Source organism: Paramisgurnus dabryanus, chromosome 10 (assembly GCF_030506205.2).
Source record: "Paramisgurnus dabryanus chromosome 10, PD_genome_1.1, whole genome shotgun sequence".
NCBI classification, from domain to species: domain Eukaryota; kingdom Metazoa; phylum Chordata; class Actinopteri; order Cypriniformes; family Cobitidae; genus Paramisgurnus; species Paramisgurnus dabryanus.
The window spans coordinates 19,409,233-19,424,956 of record NC_133346.1 but is presented as its reverse complement, the minus strand read 5'-3'; the positions used below and the strand labels follow the sequence as shown (position 1 = coordinate 19,424,956).

The 15,724-nt window shown below is 36.3% G+C and overlaps 2 protein-coding genes across 4 annotated transcripts in view; one reads left to right on the top strand and one right to left on the bottom strand.

Moving 5' to 3' along the window:
* The first annotated feature begins 1,045 nt into the window (after nucleotides 1-1,045).
* Nucleotides 1,046-11,453, top strand: LOC135779649 (AP-4 complex accessory subunit RUSC2). Of its 3 annotated transcripts, none has more exons than XM_065290442.1 (11): nucleotides 1,046-1,878; nucleotides 5,436-6,748; nucleotides 6,878-7,346; nucleotides 7,523-8,212; nucleotides 9,057-9,179; nucleotides 9,833-9,909; nucleotides 10,107-10,281; nucleotides 10,399-10,504; nucleotides 10,580-10,626; nucleotides 10,714-11,239; nucleotides 11,318-11,453. In XM_065290442.1, the coding sequence occupies exons 2-11, from the start codon at nucleotides 5,465-5,467 to the stop codon at nucleotides 11,370-11,372; spliced, it is 3,552 nt and encodes a 1,183-aa protein (XP_065146514.1). In that variant the 5' UTR covers nucleotides 1,046-1,878; nucleotides 5,436-5,464; the 3' UTR covers nucleotides 11,373-11,453. The 3 variants fall into 3 exon arrangements, with proteins under 3 accessions (XP_065146514.1, XP_065146513.1, XP_065146512.1); XM_065290441.2 differs by having other exon boundaries at nucleotides 5,325-6,748; XM_065290440.2 differs by lacking the exon at nucleotides 1,046-1,878 and having other exon boundaries at nucleotides 3,998-6,748.
* Nucleotides 11,454-12,901: 1,448 nt separating this feature from the next.
* The window catches only part of cimip2b (ciliary microtubule inner protein 2B), a 3,826-nt gene continuing 1,003 nt past the window's right edge, over nucleotides 12,902-15,724 (bottom strand). Inside the window, exons 2-6 of the mRNA XM_065290443.1 lie at nucleotides 15,717-15,724; nucleotides 15,099-15,253; nucleotides 13,492-13,624; nucleotides 13,157-13,369; nucleotides 12,902-13,037 (exon numbers count right to left, since the gene is read on the bottom strand). The exon at nucleotides 15,717-15,724 is cut by the window's right edge and continues 216 nt beyond it. Of these exons, the coding sequence (XP_065146515.1) occupies nucleotides 12,934-13,037; nucleotides 13,157-13,369; nucleotides 13,492-13,624; nucleotides 15,099-15,253; nucleotides 15,717-15,724 (613 nt within the window). The 3' untranslated portion in view covers nucleotides 12,902-12,933. The remainder of the gene's footprint in view (nucleotides 13,038-13,156; nucleotides 13,370-13,491; nucleotides 13,625-15,098; nucleotides 15,254-15,716) is intronic.

Below are 15,724 nucleotides of genomic sequence, written 5' to 3'. Positions count from 1 at the left end.
GGTCTTGCACGCATGACCTCGCGTTGTTTCCTTCGCATCGCTTCTCGCGTGCTTTTGGTTGTGAGACGTAGTTTGCGGATGTCAGCGATTCTTCCTACGGAAAAGTCACGCAGTGAAAGCCCCTGTTGCCAATCCATTAGGCAGTCTGAAACAGCAGCAACTGAAAGCTACCCCAGGTAATCCCACAGTGTGAAAACATCTGTGACCCAACTAGTTTGAAAATCATGCAGTCTGAACTCGCATTAGTGACTTTTAGGCCCATTTAGACAAATCTAGCAACTGTTAGGATGAATCTTAGCTTCACATCTGTAAAGATAGGCTACTGTGTCACTTGTACTGGCCCACGAGTCTTGGTGTGCCGATAAAATCTGCGTCTCTTTTGGCGTCTACACTGAGCAACATTAAGATCGTATGAGCTGACGCGTGAATGAGATTCGCATGCATAATCACAATCATCATATACATTTAAATCTTTATTTAATAACCAAATGTCAGAATGTTATCATATTTTTATTTATAGTATTGAAAATATTAAGTTTAGTGATTTTGGGTGTGAACCACTTTTAAGGACACATTTAAAGGTGACATAGAATGATTGAACGGGGTATTTATCCTTGTTCTGTGATGTGACATGTAGACAAAAATTTTTTTGTTTGGGTCTGTAATGCCTTAGAAGCTTCCTAAAAACCTCTCTCTGTTAGCTCTATTAGGGTGGGGGATTTTAAACAAGTGGTTTTGCACCTATTTGGCTCCCCCTACTGGCTTAACTTGCAATCTCATTACTGATTGGCTGACTTTGCTGCCACTCAAAAAATGTAGCCAATTATTTTAAAGTGGAGGGGCAGTGAGATGCCTGTGATGTCATAAGCATCAGTTTTTCAGATTGGGCCGTTTTCTGGCTGACATTTCTAAAAGAGGAATTTCTATGAGACTGAGATGTTTAGCATGTCTAGCACTTTTTGTATGTTCATGAATGCGGGTAGACTACCATTATTCAACAAAGACAAGGTAAAAATGGTTTTTCATTCTCTGTCCCCTTTAATTATTGACATTTGTTAAAGGTTGTACTATTTGAATTTTTTTGCCATTTAAAGAATAGAGATGCATGTCATATATTAGCTGTTCTTATGGCTTTGCTGAACTGAGCCTACATATGCATTTTCATTGTATCAAATGGCTGTACTTGGCATAAGCACCTGTAACAGTACTTTTCTATTTTTTGCCATTTTTGTAGCTTGACAGCACCTGGTTACCATCTACTTCCACTGTGAATTAAAGAACAGCACTGCTGCCTCAAATAATTTGTGGTTTAAAAAAGAAAGTTAAGCATACGTTGGTACGTTTCTGAAAATTTCAACTGTTCCTTTAAGGATCCCTAAAAATAGCTTTTCCTGAATATTGTTTATCCATAATTTTTTTCTGTGGGAGAGATCTGTTTAATTATAAAACATTAGTTTCGCTTCAAGGACTATTTCGATTTTCTTTTCCAAGCCCTCTCCTTAGTCTAAATCAGTGTTCATTCCCCCCATGCTGAGAGCAGAGGCAAATCTGCCATCCCCTCAAATATGATCCCTCAACAACAAACCAGTGAGCATGCTCAGTAGGGTCTGTGATGCTGTTGCTATAGGGCTGTGTGGGGCTCAGAGTATATTACAGTATATTATAGGAAGAGAGAGTGTGAGAAGTGTTGAACACACTGAAGTCTGACTAAAGACGAAGTAAAAGAAGGACTTGACCTATTTCGTTTATATGTTTCTCTACTAGGTTTTGCTCAGTGGATGTACAGCATTAGGTTGTGTTTGCTCCAGTTACCCTGCATACAGAGCGAGACTGACTGACTGTGTGTTGGATCTCAGATTGATGGAGCTTTACAGATGGGTGAGTTGATGCAGTTTGTCGTGCTGATAGTCTGATTGTTAAGTCCTGTTTTATTGTTTACCTAACATAGGATTTGGAGTCTTTTTTCTATTGTTAGAGTTTGAAGAAGGAATTTATGTTATCTACATGTACAAAAACGTGTGTGTGTACAGACTTAAAAGTTTGGGGACAAATTTTGACCTTGAAGGCTAAATTCTATTGGGAACATTCAGGGTATCCAGATTTTTAAAAAGCATACAGTATATAGAGTAACTAATGTTGTTTTTGTAATCTAAAGTTTCCTTCAAAAGTTAGGGTTGCTCATTTACATTTACACATTTGGCAGATGCTTTTATCCACTCAGTAGTACAGACATATATATATATATATATATATATATATATATATATATATATATATATATATATATATATATATATATTTGTCTTACTATAATACTGTATATACACAGTATAGAAAAAGTCAAAAAATGTATCCCAATAAATATCTTTACCATTTGGTACAAATATGTACCTTTGTGGTACATATTTGAAATCTATAAACTGTCAGAAAAAATGTAAAAAAAATGACCATTTCTGTCACTGGCGTGGTACCCCAAGGTTCCTTTGAACCTTTACAGGCATACTAAACCACTAAATACAATGTTGTACCTTTTGTGGTATATTAATGGATCTATTCTGTACCTTTATCCCATTGCCAGCCCTCCCTATATGTGAATTAAGCGGCTGCTTAGGGCCCCGCCGCTACTAGGGGCCCCCAAACTGTGCAACCCTACAGATTTTGGTAATGAAATGTGAGTTGCTGGTAAAGGGAAAAGCAAGGATCATGATGTTTGATCCATGGAAAACTGCCAACAACAATGACCTATTATTACATTCATTGCTGCTTATACGACATTTGCTCGCTTGGCCTGCTGCTGCCACCTTTCCCTTACCTGGACACAGGTTTATTTTGGACAGCAAACTATGAAGGACTACAAGAGTCATGCAAAATGTAATAAAGAACTTCAATATTTAATAACTACCTGGACAATAAAAATAGCAATTAATAGATTTGTTTAAAAATTCATTAATTAATCTATAAATAAATAGACAAAGTTATAAAAAAATCATTATGTAAGATTTTATTAGGCAATAAAAAGTGAGATTATAAAAATAACGTAGAAATGAAATATTAATCCATTAGTAAATAGTTCAAATTAATATAACAATTTATAAAAACAACATAAAATACTCATTAAGTTCATCATTTTAAATTGCATTTATAAATTCTTAATTAAATAATGGAATTTCAAAATGTATTTCAAAAAGCTATTTAAAAAGAGAAATAAATAACTGGATTTATAAATTGAATTACAAATACAGGTTTAAATTAGGCATTTAAAAGGGCATTTCCGTTTAACTTTTCTGTTTTCATTTTCCCAATGATTCTCCTTATTCTTTTCGCTATTGGATTTGCTTTTCGTTTAAGCCTCTCTATTTAGCTTTTCCGTGACTCTTTGGGTCCTTGCAAATGGTCAAATGAGAAATGCAAATTAGCTATGGCCAGGCGGATGTATCAAGCTCGCTGATTGGCTCTGATTGTACGTCATGCGCAGATTTATAGATCTCAGATGAGGACCCAAAGAGTCACAGAAAAGATAAATAGAGAGGCTAAAACGAAAAGCAAATCCAATAGCGAAAAGAATAAGGAGAACCAACGGGGAAATGAAAACAGAAAAGTCAAACGGAAATGCCCTTTTAAATGCCTAATTTAAACCTGTTTTTGTAATTCAATTTATAAATCCAGTTATTTATTTCTCTTTTTAAATCGCTTTTTGAAATACAATTTGAAATTCCATTATTTAATTAAGAATTTATAAATGCAATTTAAAATGATGAACTTATTGAGTATTTTATGTTGTTTTTATAAATTGTTATATTAATTTGAACTATTTATTAATGGATTAATATTTCATTTCTATGTTATTTTTATAATCTCATTTTTTATTGCCTAATAAAATGTTACATAATGATTTTTTTTGTAACTTTGTCTATTTATTTATAGATTAATTAATGAATTTTAAAACAAATCTATTAATTGCTATTTTTATTGTCCAGGTAGTTATTAAAAATTGAAGTTCTTTATTACATTTTGAATGACTCTTGTTGTCCTCCATAGCAAACAAGTCTATCATTCGGGTGTAAAAAAGGAAAAAGAAGAAGGATGACAATGGGAAAAGACAAAAACAAAGTAATTTTAGTAACATTTTAATGTGTTAACGTTAGGTCTAATCCTCCTTTTTTCTTATTATGTAATTTATTATGTAATTCAATTTCAGTGTTTTAAATGTAATGGTTAGCAAGTAAATACATTGCCAAAGTGAAATAAGTCTTTAAATCATCCTCAAACCTTTACTAAATCTCTGTAAACTCTGTGGCTTTAAAAGTTAGTTTATAGGTTGTGCCAAGCCAATTAAAATATATATTTTTATATAATTAATGCATTTAACCATAAAAAAGCTTTTTCTTTGTTTGACTTTTTTTTAACTTTTTTCTTAATTTTTCTCTTTTTTAGGATCTTCTAAATGTCTACAACCTTTGTGTGATAAGTCCCTGTGTCTGTGCTAAAAATGAAAGGGACACTACTGAAATTATCTTATCAAATGTTTTAAAAAACACAATATACTCGTAATGCACAGTTTGTGTGTGTGTTTTATTCCCATCTTACACCCTAAACACAGCTACAATTAATAAAATTGATAATAGATTTGTTATATTTATAAATGTGTAAATAATTAAGCACTAATAGCACCAAGGGCCCACAAATAAAATTCTGCTTAGGGCCCCATAAAGGCTGGGGCCGACCCTGCTTTAAAAGTACAATTAACTGATTAGTACCCCTAAAATTTAACTGGTACAAAATTGTTCCTTAAGGTACACAATATGTGTGTACTACTGTACACCAAAACATTTCAATTTGTTATATACATGTACTGTACCCATAAAGGTACAAAAATTAACTTTTAAGGGTACCACCCCAGCAACACAAAAGGTACAGTTTTGTACCTTTTTTCTGATAGTGTAGGTGCAAATGTGTATTTTTGAAAGGGTACCACACCAGTCACATTTAGAGACCCTTTTATTTTGACAGTGCATGTAATACATATATCATATAGTAAAAAATGGATGTATTTAATACATTTGTATATTGTATCACCTTATTTAGAATTAAATGTGTTTACAAATATAATTTTCAAGATACGTTTGTAAAACATTTTATATCTAATAGTCTTTTTTTTGCTTAGGGGTATTGATAATATTATTGTCTTGTCCCCACTAATACAGCTTTACAGGTCTTTGTTTCTAATATTTAAATCAAATAATTCATTTTCAAAATGTCTGATTATAAGAGACTAACCACAGTAATATGTAAGATATATACTGAATTGCCTTTTCTTTCCTTAGAATGAGTTTTTTAACCAATGATGTCGATGTCTGAGATTAAAAGAATACTGCCAAACTGTGCATTTACACACCAAAAACTGTTTATGCCACTTAACCTGCCTTCTTTCTAAGGATTGACACATTGAAGTGGTATTTTCAAAATGGATGTCTCCCCAAAATCAAGAGAAACTCTGGTTGCGTGTCAAATCTCACAAGGTCAGGGCCAGTCTGTTCGCTGGCCCCTATATAACTCTTTACAGACATCCAAACCCAGGCCACCATCTCTGAATTTAATCCACAGTATATCTCTACCTGAGAGGGGAAATTTACCCCAAGAAGCACGTGAAAATTGCAGTATTTATCATACTTGCAAGTCAAGATCTATAGAAACAACAGACAAAAAAGGGTCTGCAGATACCAGTAGGTATGAGTCGTCCTTAATGCTCCAACACTTCCCTGTTTTTTCTGAGAATGTTTTATTAACTAGTCATCAAAGAAAAACAGAGCCATCACACCGCAAAGTAACCCCCAGATGGCAAAACCTCTTCATCCCTGAATCAGAGGTGAATGAGGATGAGGAAGATGAAGACTGTGATGGAGACAGCTTGCGCAAGTACCATGAAGGATCATCCCTACAACTACAAGGTTTTAATTTGGCTCAAAGTAGAAACACAGGGAGCTCCACTGAATGCATAGCTGGCAGTTCTTCATTTAGCCAGAAGATTTTTAACTATAAAACAACCCCTTTCAGTACATCCAAAGACAACAAAGAACAGGAGAAAGAATTTGATACAGTTTGTGAGAACTGCATGGACAGCAAAAGAACCCCTGTAACCTTCATGGATTGTGATGAACAGGATTGGGCTGATGAGGAAGACTACAGCAAGCATACTCTTGAGGAACCTGATAATTGTTGGTATCAAACTGACAACCTCATGAATTGTGAATCCTTAACTGAAAACCCAGCAGACTATATCACAGACTCTTCCTGTAACAGCTCCGATGGAGTATTGGTCAACTTTAGTGCCATCTACAACAAAACCAACAACGCTGTTCCATCAACTCCACTTAACCTAGATAGTCCTGATCGTGGGTCAGGAAAAGTATTACAAGATGGTTCAAACCCTATGCTTAGCTGGTCACCCCACAGTGTTGATCCAAACAGCAACATCTATTCACTTGACTGTGATGGCTTTTCATCAATGGAATTTTCTGACCTTGCTTTGTGTCAAGGACGGCTGGCTTGTTCCACTCAGAACTACTATAAACTGGTAACATGTGACTTATCATCCCATTCTTCACCCAGCCCACCTTGGTCCTCTTTGACAAGTTCCTCTGAAACTCATAGCCAGGGAATCTGTTCTCCACCCTCTGAATATTTCCTCTTTGGACAGTCGAAGGAAGAGGAAAAGGAAAATCCAAAGGTTACCCAAAGTGAACACCAGGTATTTAAGCCATCATCATACTGTAAAGTAAATTTGGTCAACTTCGATTTCATGTTGACTTTGTATAGATGTGATATGTGAAAGTACTAATTAGTTGTATCCAACTGACCAGATATATCCCCTTTTCAGGGTGATATTGGGGGCATTGAAAGGATCTGCAGAAGAGATGGCAGCAGGGACCATTTTAAAGGCTCAAAAGACAGATTGGAACATACAAAAACACATCACTCGGATACAAGAGTCTCAGAACATCTCACAACTTCTCAATCTCAAAGCTGGATTGGCAGTCAGAAATACACAAAGCAGTGGTCCCTACAAAACAGCTGTCCCAGTCATGTAGACACAAACTTATCTTCACCTCGATCCAGGCAGCATGCCACCTCATTTGCAGAAATTGCTCGATGTAAGAAGGGAAATGGACAATTATTAAATATGAAGAAAAGCGTAGAGGGTTCACTGGGCTCATTCTCTTGTAACCTCTCTGCTGTCCAAAAAAAGAATATTTCCGATCAGAAAGACATGTCGTTTAACCCCCAAAATAACACAATCACAGTAATCTCCCCAAGTACTGACAGCAGTAAGCAGTCCAATCCAGAAGGTAAGGAACCTATATGCAAGGGGCCTTTTAAATGAATACTTTAATGAAACTACATTGAAGTCAGATCAAGATTATTTTATCAAGTACTCCCTCTCTGACGTATCTTTTTCTTGTGTGTGTGTGTGTGTGTGTGTGTGTGTGTGTGTGTGTGTGTGTGTGTGTGTGTGTTTATATAGATGAATGTGCCTCATCCCCAGATGTTGTGCGATACACAAAAGCACAAAGGCCCACTTCTCTCCCAATCCAGCCTTTCGTACTTCAAGCACCCTCAGGAAAACAACAGAGCAAGACACTTGGATCCCTTCTTAATCAGTACATCAGTCTCAAGTACAGCAGGCCAGGGCCATTGAAAGCTATCTACAAAAGCAAGGGACATACAAATCAACACTCACCTCCTCGAAATTACTCCACCATCCACCTGGAGCCAACCCCCAGTTCAGACACTTGTTCCACCTGTACATCAAGTCCTGTTTTACCTTACAGTCGCCCTCAGTATTTCCACCCCTGCACATTGTTTGGACGCATGCACCAAAATGTAGATTTGATGAACAGAAGCCCAGACCAAACAGAGGGTAGTCCAAAGGCTTGCACTGAAAAACAAGTTTATTCACTGTCCTTTACGTCCACAAAGCAGGATGCAAATTGTCCTCCAGAGCAAGTGTATCCAAAGAATGCATCATACCCTTCTCAACATGGATCTTCTACTTCAATCACATCAGTGACCTCTTTGACCTCCATCCCCTGCCTCAACTCTTTACCCAGAAATAGACGAAGATCCCTGTGGCCTTTTAAAGCTTCATCCCAGGAGTTCACCAATGCAGGACTCAGCAAAATCTGCCATTACTTTGGACCAATAAAGCCACCCAGTAGGTGTCTTAGAGGGACACTTCATTTTTTGAAAATATTTTCATTTTCCAGCTCCCCTCGAGTTAAATATTAGATTTTTACCATTTTGGAATCCATTCAGCTGATCCCCGGGTCTGGCGGTACCACTTTAAGTATAGCTTAGCACAATCCATTGAATCTGATTGGACCATTAGCATCATGATAAAAAATAACCAAAGAGTTTCAACATTTTTCCTATTTAAAACTTGACTCTTCTGTAGTTACATTGTGTACTAAGACTGACAAAAAATTAAAAGTCGCGATTTTCTAGATGTGGTTAGGAACTGTACTCTCATTCTGGCGTAATAATCAAGGACTTTGCTGCTGTAACATGGCTGTAGGAGGCGCAATTATATTACGTAGCAGCAGAAAATAGTCTTAGTTACTTTCAATAGCAGGGGACTATTTTCAGGCACTGCGTTATATTATTGCGCCTCCTGCAGCCATGTTACAGCACAAAAGTCCTTGATTATTATGCCAGAATGAGAGTACAGTTCATAGCCATCTAGAAAATCGCAACTTTTAATTTTCTGTCGATGTTAGTACAAAATGTTACTTTTTGATCGTGATGCTAAATGGTCTAATCAGATTCAATGGATTGTGCTAAGCTATGCTAAAAGTGGTACCTCCAGACCTGAAGATCAGCTAAATGAATTCCAAAATGGTAAAAATCAAATGTTTAACTCTAGGGGAGCTGGAAAATTTGCATATTTTCAAAAAAAGTGGAGTGTCCCTTTAAAATCTTAATCTATTGTTTGATTTTTTAGTTTATTGATACAATAATGTTGTACATTTCTGATTCAATTTTCTGATGTATACTTGCAGGTGTTAAAGAGGAACATCAACATGGTGACTCACTCTCTAGGACTGATAGACCACCTGAGGAGTTCTGCCTTTCTCCAGATGCCCCTTTAGAACGTTTATCAGCTGAATTACTGCACAAGAAAAGTAAGATAAGCTAAGTAATGACATTCTGCAAACATTTATGGGTCCATACAGACACATTTTACCCTACATCATGTTTGAAAGCGATTAAAATAGCCTTCAATGTACAGTATCCATTCTATCAATCCATCAAATAAACAACCTTGGTATTGCTAGGGCCATGAGTTAAAGGATGGTGTAATAATAGATGGTTTGCAGTTTGTGTGACTCGTTATACTAATGTTCTCATGCTATGTACTGAGACATGTTTAAATATGGCTCTGAAATTTGAAAGTTTCTACAGATTCCCAAAAAAGAACAGAAATAGAAACAGAAGAGAGAAATACAATTCTGCCAACAATGTCATTCACATAAAGAGGGCAGAAATGCAGAGTGGATCTCTGCAGCATTGCCTCTGTTTCCCTGAAGGAGAAAATGTGACCTACTTCTAGGTCTCTCTGCCTTGGATTGGCCAGCAAGCTCTGCATGTTTCTGTGTGATCAAAAGCATGCATACTACTGTGTTTTTATAGCAGGTTTCATGTATCTTCGATTACAGTTATTTATGTCCTCAAGGGGTCAGAAATGACATGCAAATGCAACTTAATACAAACTATATCGTGAAATCTTGGGGTACAGAAACACTTACAAATCCCTTCTTTCTTTGTTTTACTCCAGGTATGTTGAAAGCTCTTAGTTCGGCAGTGGATCTAATAACAGCACATTTCAACTCGAGCCAAGAATCAGAAGAAAAGGTAGTCCCACAAGTCTATAAAATGTAGAGATAGCTCTTTGTGTAACATGGAAAGTGGGACAAAACATCTTTGGCAGATGTATCACTGAACAAAGAAATTCCAAGTATTACCCATGGGTGCTAATTAGACTGGCACAACTATACAGTAAACAGATATTCAGTATAGAGATATCAGAATTGTTTTAAATTTGTTTTCAGATCAGACTTGGAAATAGTTCCCTGTGCACCAGCATCTTGCAACTTGTCTTTAAACACCTCTGCCCCACAATCCAGAACATCCTTCAAGATGGTCTAAAAGCCTATAAGTTGGATTTCATTATTGGACAGCGACGCAACAAACTATGGAATGTCATAGAGGCCACGGCACGATCAGGTCTGTGGAAGCCAATCAGATTTAGGGTTAAAAAAATAAAATAAGAGGTCTTTGTTTTTGTTGTGTCCTAGAGCTTACAGACTTATAGTTTAATAAATCCAACCTCTCTCTCCTCAGGCTCTCCTTCCCGAATGCCTGACAGCTTGGTATCTGTGGTAAAGAAATGTTCCCAATTATCAAGTCACAGCATAAAGCTCTATGTCTTCATTATGGATCTGCTAAAGTAGGAAAATGCTGACCACATTTGTAAAAATTATTTGTTATGAAAAAGTTAGCTAATGAACGTATTTCTTTTCAGTTTCCGTGCTTTAGTATTCTGGATTCATCATTTGTACGGTTGTGTAGGTGAGTGTTCATAAAAGCACAGAATGTAGAATTGCTTGTTTTCCCAATACTTGGTTCCTAATCATTTTATACACATCTCTTTTAAAGACATTGTCAAGGACTTTTATCATCAATGGGGTTTCCTGGCTCTGGCCCAGGGTCCAATGTATAGACCACTGTTCCAGGAGCTGCTCCTTGTGCTCCAACCACTCTCCCTGCTACCATTTGACCTCAGTCTAACTTGTGAAACTCAAAATAAGAAAAATAAGCAAAACCAGCCTCGTAGGCTTCTCACCCAGTCAGCTAAGATCCTTCAGATGAGCTCTATCCAGAAGAACCACAACAGTCCTATAGGTCGAAGTGATGTCTTGAGTAATAAGTTAACAAGTGGGTATTGGCTCAACCAGACACCCACTTCAGAGTATGAACCGGCGAACTGCTGTTCAGACAGCACACATGAAAAGGAAGATAAAGAAATCCAAGGAATGGAAAAGAGTGAGATGATAGGATCTACACAGAAGTCTGAAGAAGACAACCCATCATTGCGTTGGGCCAGGCTCTTTGGTTCTGTAGGTGGAACACAAGTTGAGCCAAAACAGGCACAAAAGAACATGAGTGGAAATCTGAGAAGCAGGTTATTACATAGCTATGATTTCTCATAACATAACCTTTCTTCTGTTGTCTTTATTTCACAACATTTGTCTATTTCCAGGCGACCCTCAGAATGGTTAAAGATCGGAGCATCAAAGGTGGGCTTGCAAAGTTAGTGTGGACAGAGACTCCTCTTAAACTGAACCAAAACAGAGACATGGCGAACACACATGATATACTGAATCTATACTGAGCAGTAGTTAAATAAAAATGAAAATGTTGCCATATTTCCCAATCTATTGAGAAATTGTCATTGGGTTTATAATAGGGTTTGCAGGGTTTACAAACTTTAAGCCATTACGAGATGTTAAACGATTTAAGATTTATATATTCAATTATAATACTTAGCAACATATAATTGCAGTTAGTTGCAGAGTAATTTTCTGTATGTGCATTGTGCTTCGCCCCACTACTCTGTACGGATGAATCTGAATCTGTCATCACTCAATCATAATACATTTACATGATGGTAAGAAGTTCATCCTAAAAATCATATATCCAGAAAAGTTTATATAAAGGTATATTTCCCGCAAAATCCAACCTGACAGCTCAAAAAAGAAATCATTATTTGAAGCTATAAATTGAGGTAAGGTAAAGACACAGTTTTGAACACAGATTTTTTTTATGTATTTACTCGATAAGTGATTATTGTTTATTTTTAACAAAGAAAGTTACAGATTTCAACTTAAAATGTAGTCATATCAGTTTTGCTGTTGTGTATAACTGCTATTTAAAATAAAAAAATTCCTGATGGTGTTCCCAGTAATTTCTATTTTTATGTATTACATTGGATGACCATGTAAATGATAATGCATGAGTAACATTGTTTTTCTTATTATATGTTAAGTGCATTTCCAATATTACTGCATTTAGTGCATTGCCAATATTACTGCATTTTTGCACAATTTAGTTATTAAAGGAATAGTTTACCAGTAAAATAAAACATTGTCATTTACTCACCCTCATGAGATAAATGTGACTTTTACTTCGGTTGAACACAAACAATTTTATATTAAAACGCCATCATGTTATCTTTATATGGGGATCAAAATAATGAAGCTCGAAAAAGACATTTGATTATACAATTACTGGTTTGTGTTGACATGTGGATCATCTCACCGGAGGGTGGGACACAGGAGTAAATTAGGAGAAAATGTTCATGTTTGGGTGAATTATTTCTTTAACCGTTTTATTTAGATAAAGACGTATGATGAGTAGAGTATATTTATTATGTGTTTGAGCTGCAGGACTAGTTAATAGATGTTGATGACTATACTTTATAGTGCAAACTATTAAACCCCTCCTGTAAAGAAAATAGTTTTTCAGTCTTTTTGTGGGGCTTTTGTGTGTATTGTGACTTGAAATAAAGATATTTTGTGTGCTTTGGTGTACTGTGTGTGTGTATTAGTATAACAAAGTTCTTTTAAAGCTTTAACTCTTAATTTCATTTGATAACGTTATTTGATATCACAGATGATTACATGTACATGCATTACTTAGCATACTAGTAATGCATGCATTAGCAAAATACTTTTTTTTCATAATATTACACTGTATTGTATACTGCAAAAGACGGTAAGCTGCTATTGTGAATTTCATTAGACTTGATAAAAAGTTAATTGCACCATATTTCTTTAATTGTCTTCTGATGTGATGTGTGAAATGTGTGCTGGTTCTTCAACTCAGTCTGTTTTCCCCATTTTTCATCCTCTGTGTACCAACAAGGCCCAGAGCATTATGGGTAAGCTGCCCAAATGTTTGGCCATATTTATATCTGTATCCTGTTGACATAAATTACAAAGGCACATTTACATTTCCCCAAATTACATTTGCTATCACCAGTGTCTTTTCTGGAATGTAACTAACTACCATCTTAATTGAAGGCTTTATTTCCACATACCTGGAATGTGCCCTGTGTAGGAAGGTATAAGACCTTTTTTGGAGGGGTATATTGTGGAGATCAAAGGCAAGTCCGTAGTCTCCTCCTCACGCAGTCTGAGAGGCTTTTGATCCGCCTTTGTTTCTTTGCCAAACTGGATCAATGCCCTGTTAGTGATGATGGGATATCCACTACCAAAAAGAAATCGAGTTTTGGGAACATAACCAGTAAAACCTGTAAACACATAAACCAAAATTGTAACATTTCAAAATTATAAACAAGCTCCAATTGTCTATGTTGGTACTGTAAAAACACTATCATTTGCATTATGCTTAATCTCAACTCCTGAAGCTAACCTGAGATAAAATACTTCTGTGGGCTGCTATCCTCCATTTGATACGGAGATCCTTGTGGCTTCCAGGGGTTCGGGGACTTGTAGGGGGCAGCATCCGTAGATATGGCTGTCAGAGGAGTGTTCAACCTTCTAGGCTACAACAAACAACAACTTAGCTTAAGGTCTTTTTCGACAGTAAATGGCCGTTCACAATGCAATGATTACCATAGCGTTAACTATAACAATAACTATATTAGTGTCTACACCATCAGATGATACCGTTAATTATATGTAAAAGGGACACTCCACTTTTTTTTATTCATTCAATCCTTTCAGCCGATCTCCGGGTATGGCGCTACCACTTTTAGCATAGCTTAGCATAATCCATTGAATCTGATTAGACCATTAGCATCGCGCTCAAAAATAACTACAGAGTTTCGATATTTTTTCCTATTTAAAACTTGACTCTTCTGTAGTTACATCGTGTACTAAGACCGACAGAAAATTAAAAGTTGCGATTTTCTAGGCAGATATGGCTAGGAACTATACTCTCATTCTGGCGTAATTATCAAGGACTTTGCTGCTGTAACATGGCTGCAGGTGGCTCAATATTACGCAGCAGCCAAAAATAGACCCCTTAGTAACTTTCAATAGCAGGAGACTATTTTCGGGCACTGCGTAATATCATTGCGCTTCCTGCAGCCATGTTATGGCAGCAAAGTCCTTGATAAATGGTCTAATCAGATTCAATGGACTGTTCTAAGCTATGCTAAAAGTGGTAGCGCCAGACCCGGAGATTAGCTGAATGGATTCCAAAACGGTAAAAATCAAATGTTTAACTCTAGGGGAGCTGGAAAATTAGTATATTTCAAAAAAGTGTAGTGTCCCTTTAATAATAAAATACAATGAAGACATGTTCCAACAGGTTCCCTACACAAAGCTATCAAGTGGCTTTAGAAATACGTAAATAGGAAGTCATATTGACTACTTTATTGGGTGCATTTTGAATCTTGGCCATATAAATCACAATCCACTTGGGTGTAGGGCTGGGTATCGATTCAGATGTTACACTTTTTTTATTTTAGGTACACTTGTACATTAAAACAGAACCCATCTCTAATTTTAAATGCATACAATTATGTTAAATACAATACAATTTTGATGCAAGATGAAAAATGTATGCTGAAAAGTCAAACAGTCGCATTCAAGATCAAACAGGATCTGGTTATTTAAAAAAAAAATCGATTTGTGGCCTTTGAGAATCGATTTTAATCGACAACGTAAAAAAAACGATTAATCAAAAAGTCGATTTTTTCCCCAGCCCTACTTGGGTGGTCACAAATAGGGAATGTGGTTAAAAGCCTGAACAGCACCTTCTTGTGGACTTAAAGCAGCAGACCTTCAATCAGTAGACTTTCACAGTTTGTCGAAACACAATGGGGTGATAATTGCCCAAAATCATTTGTTGTCCTGATTGGAAAGCCTGTTTAGTAACAACACTTCTTTTCATTTACAGGGCGTGTGACACTCGACCTGCTTTGATACCAGATATTTAGCATCTATAATAAAACAGGGTGACCCAACGCAGGGGAGCTGTCAAAGGGAAGTAAAATGAGAGTGACACCTTACTTTGAAGCCTGGGACACTGTTGTTGAGAGAAAATAACAGGTCAGCGGAGGCTGCACGAAGGCTTCTCTCTTGTTCCTGGTTGAATTGTGACAGAGCCTCTCGACAGGTTTCTGCGTATGTTTTGGAGAAGTAGTTTTGACGCATTGGTACAAAACCTTGAAACACAACCAACAGATATCGTGCATGTTAATTGTTTTGCAAACCAGACACCGAGTTAATTGATTGGAAACATTATTCATTGATATTTTATAACTTCCCTCTGACATGGGATAATGTATAGTACGTTTTTATAGTAAATCATAACACAGATTTCCGAATTGATTCTGACTGTAATCCCTTTTAGAGTGACATTATAAAAAAGTCATTATTTTACTTCTTATATAAGCACTCACTTTAATTAAAATGTTATTTTAATTCAGGAGAAAAATAAGACAGCTAAGTAATGTGACAGACATGAAACTAGCACAATGATGGGTCAACAGTCAGTCAATGATACACTTTAGCCATCATTTTACAAAATATCTGCACTTAACCACTCAGATTCCGATACATTCCCATATGAATATTTCATTCACCATTTCGATACACCATTTTTAGTCATCACTTTAACCACATAACCTGTGTAT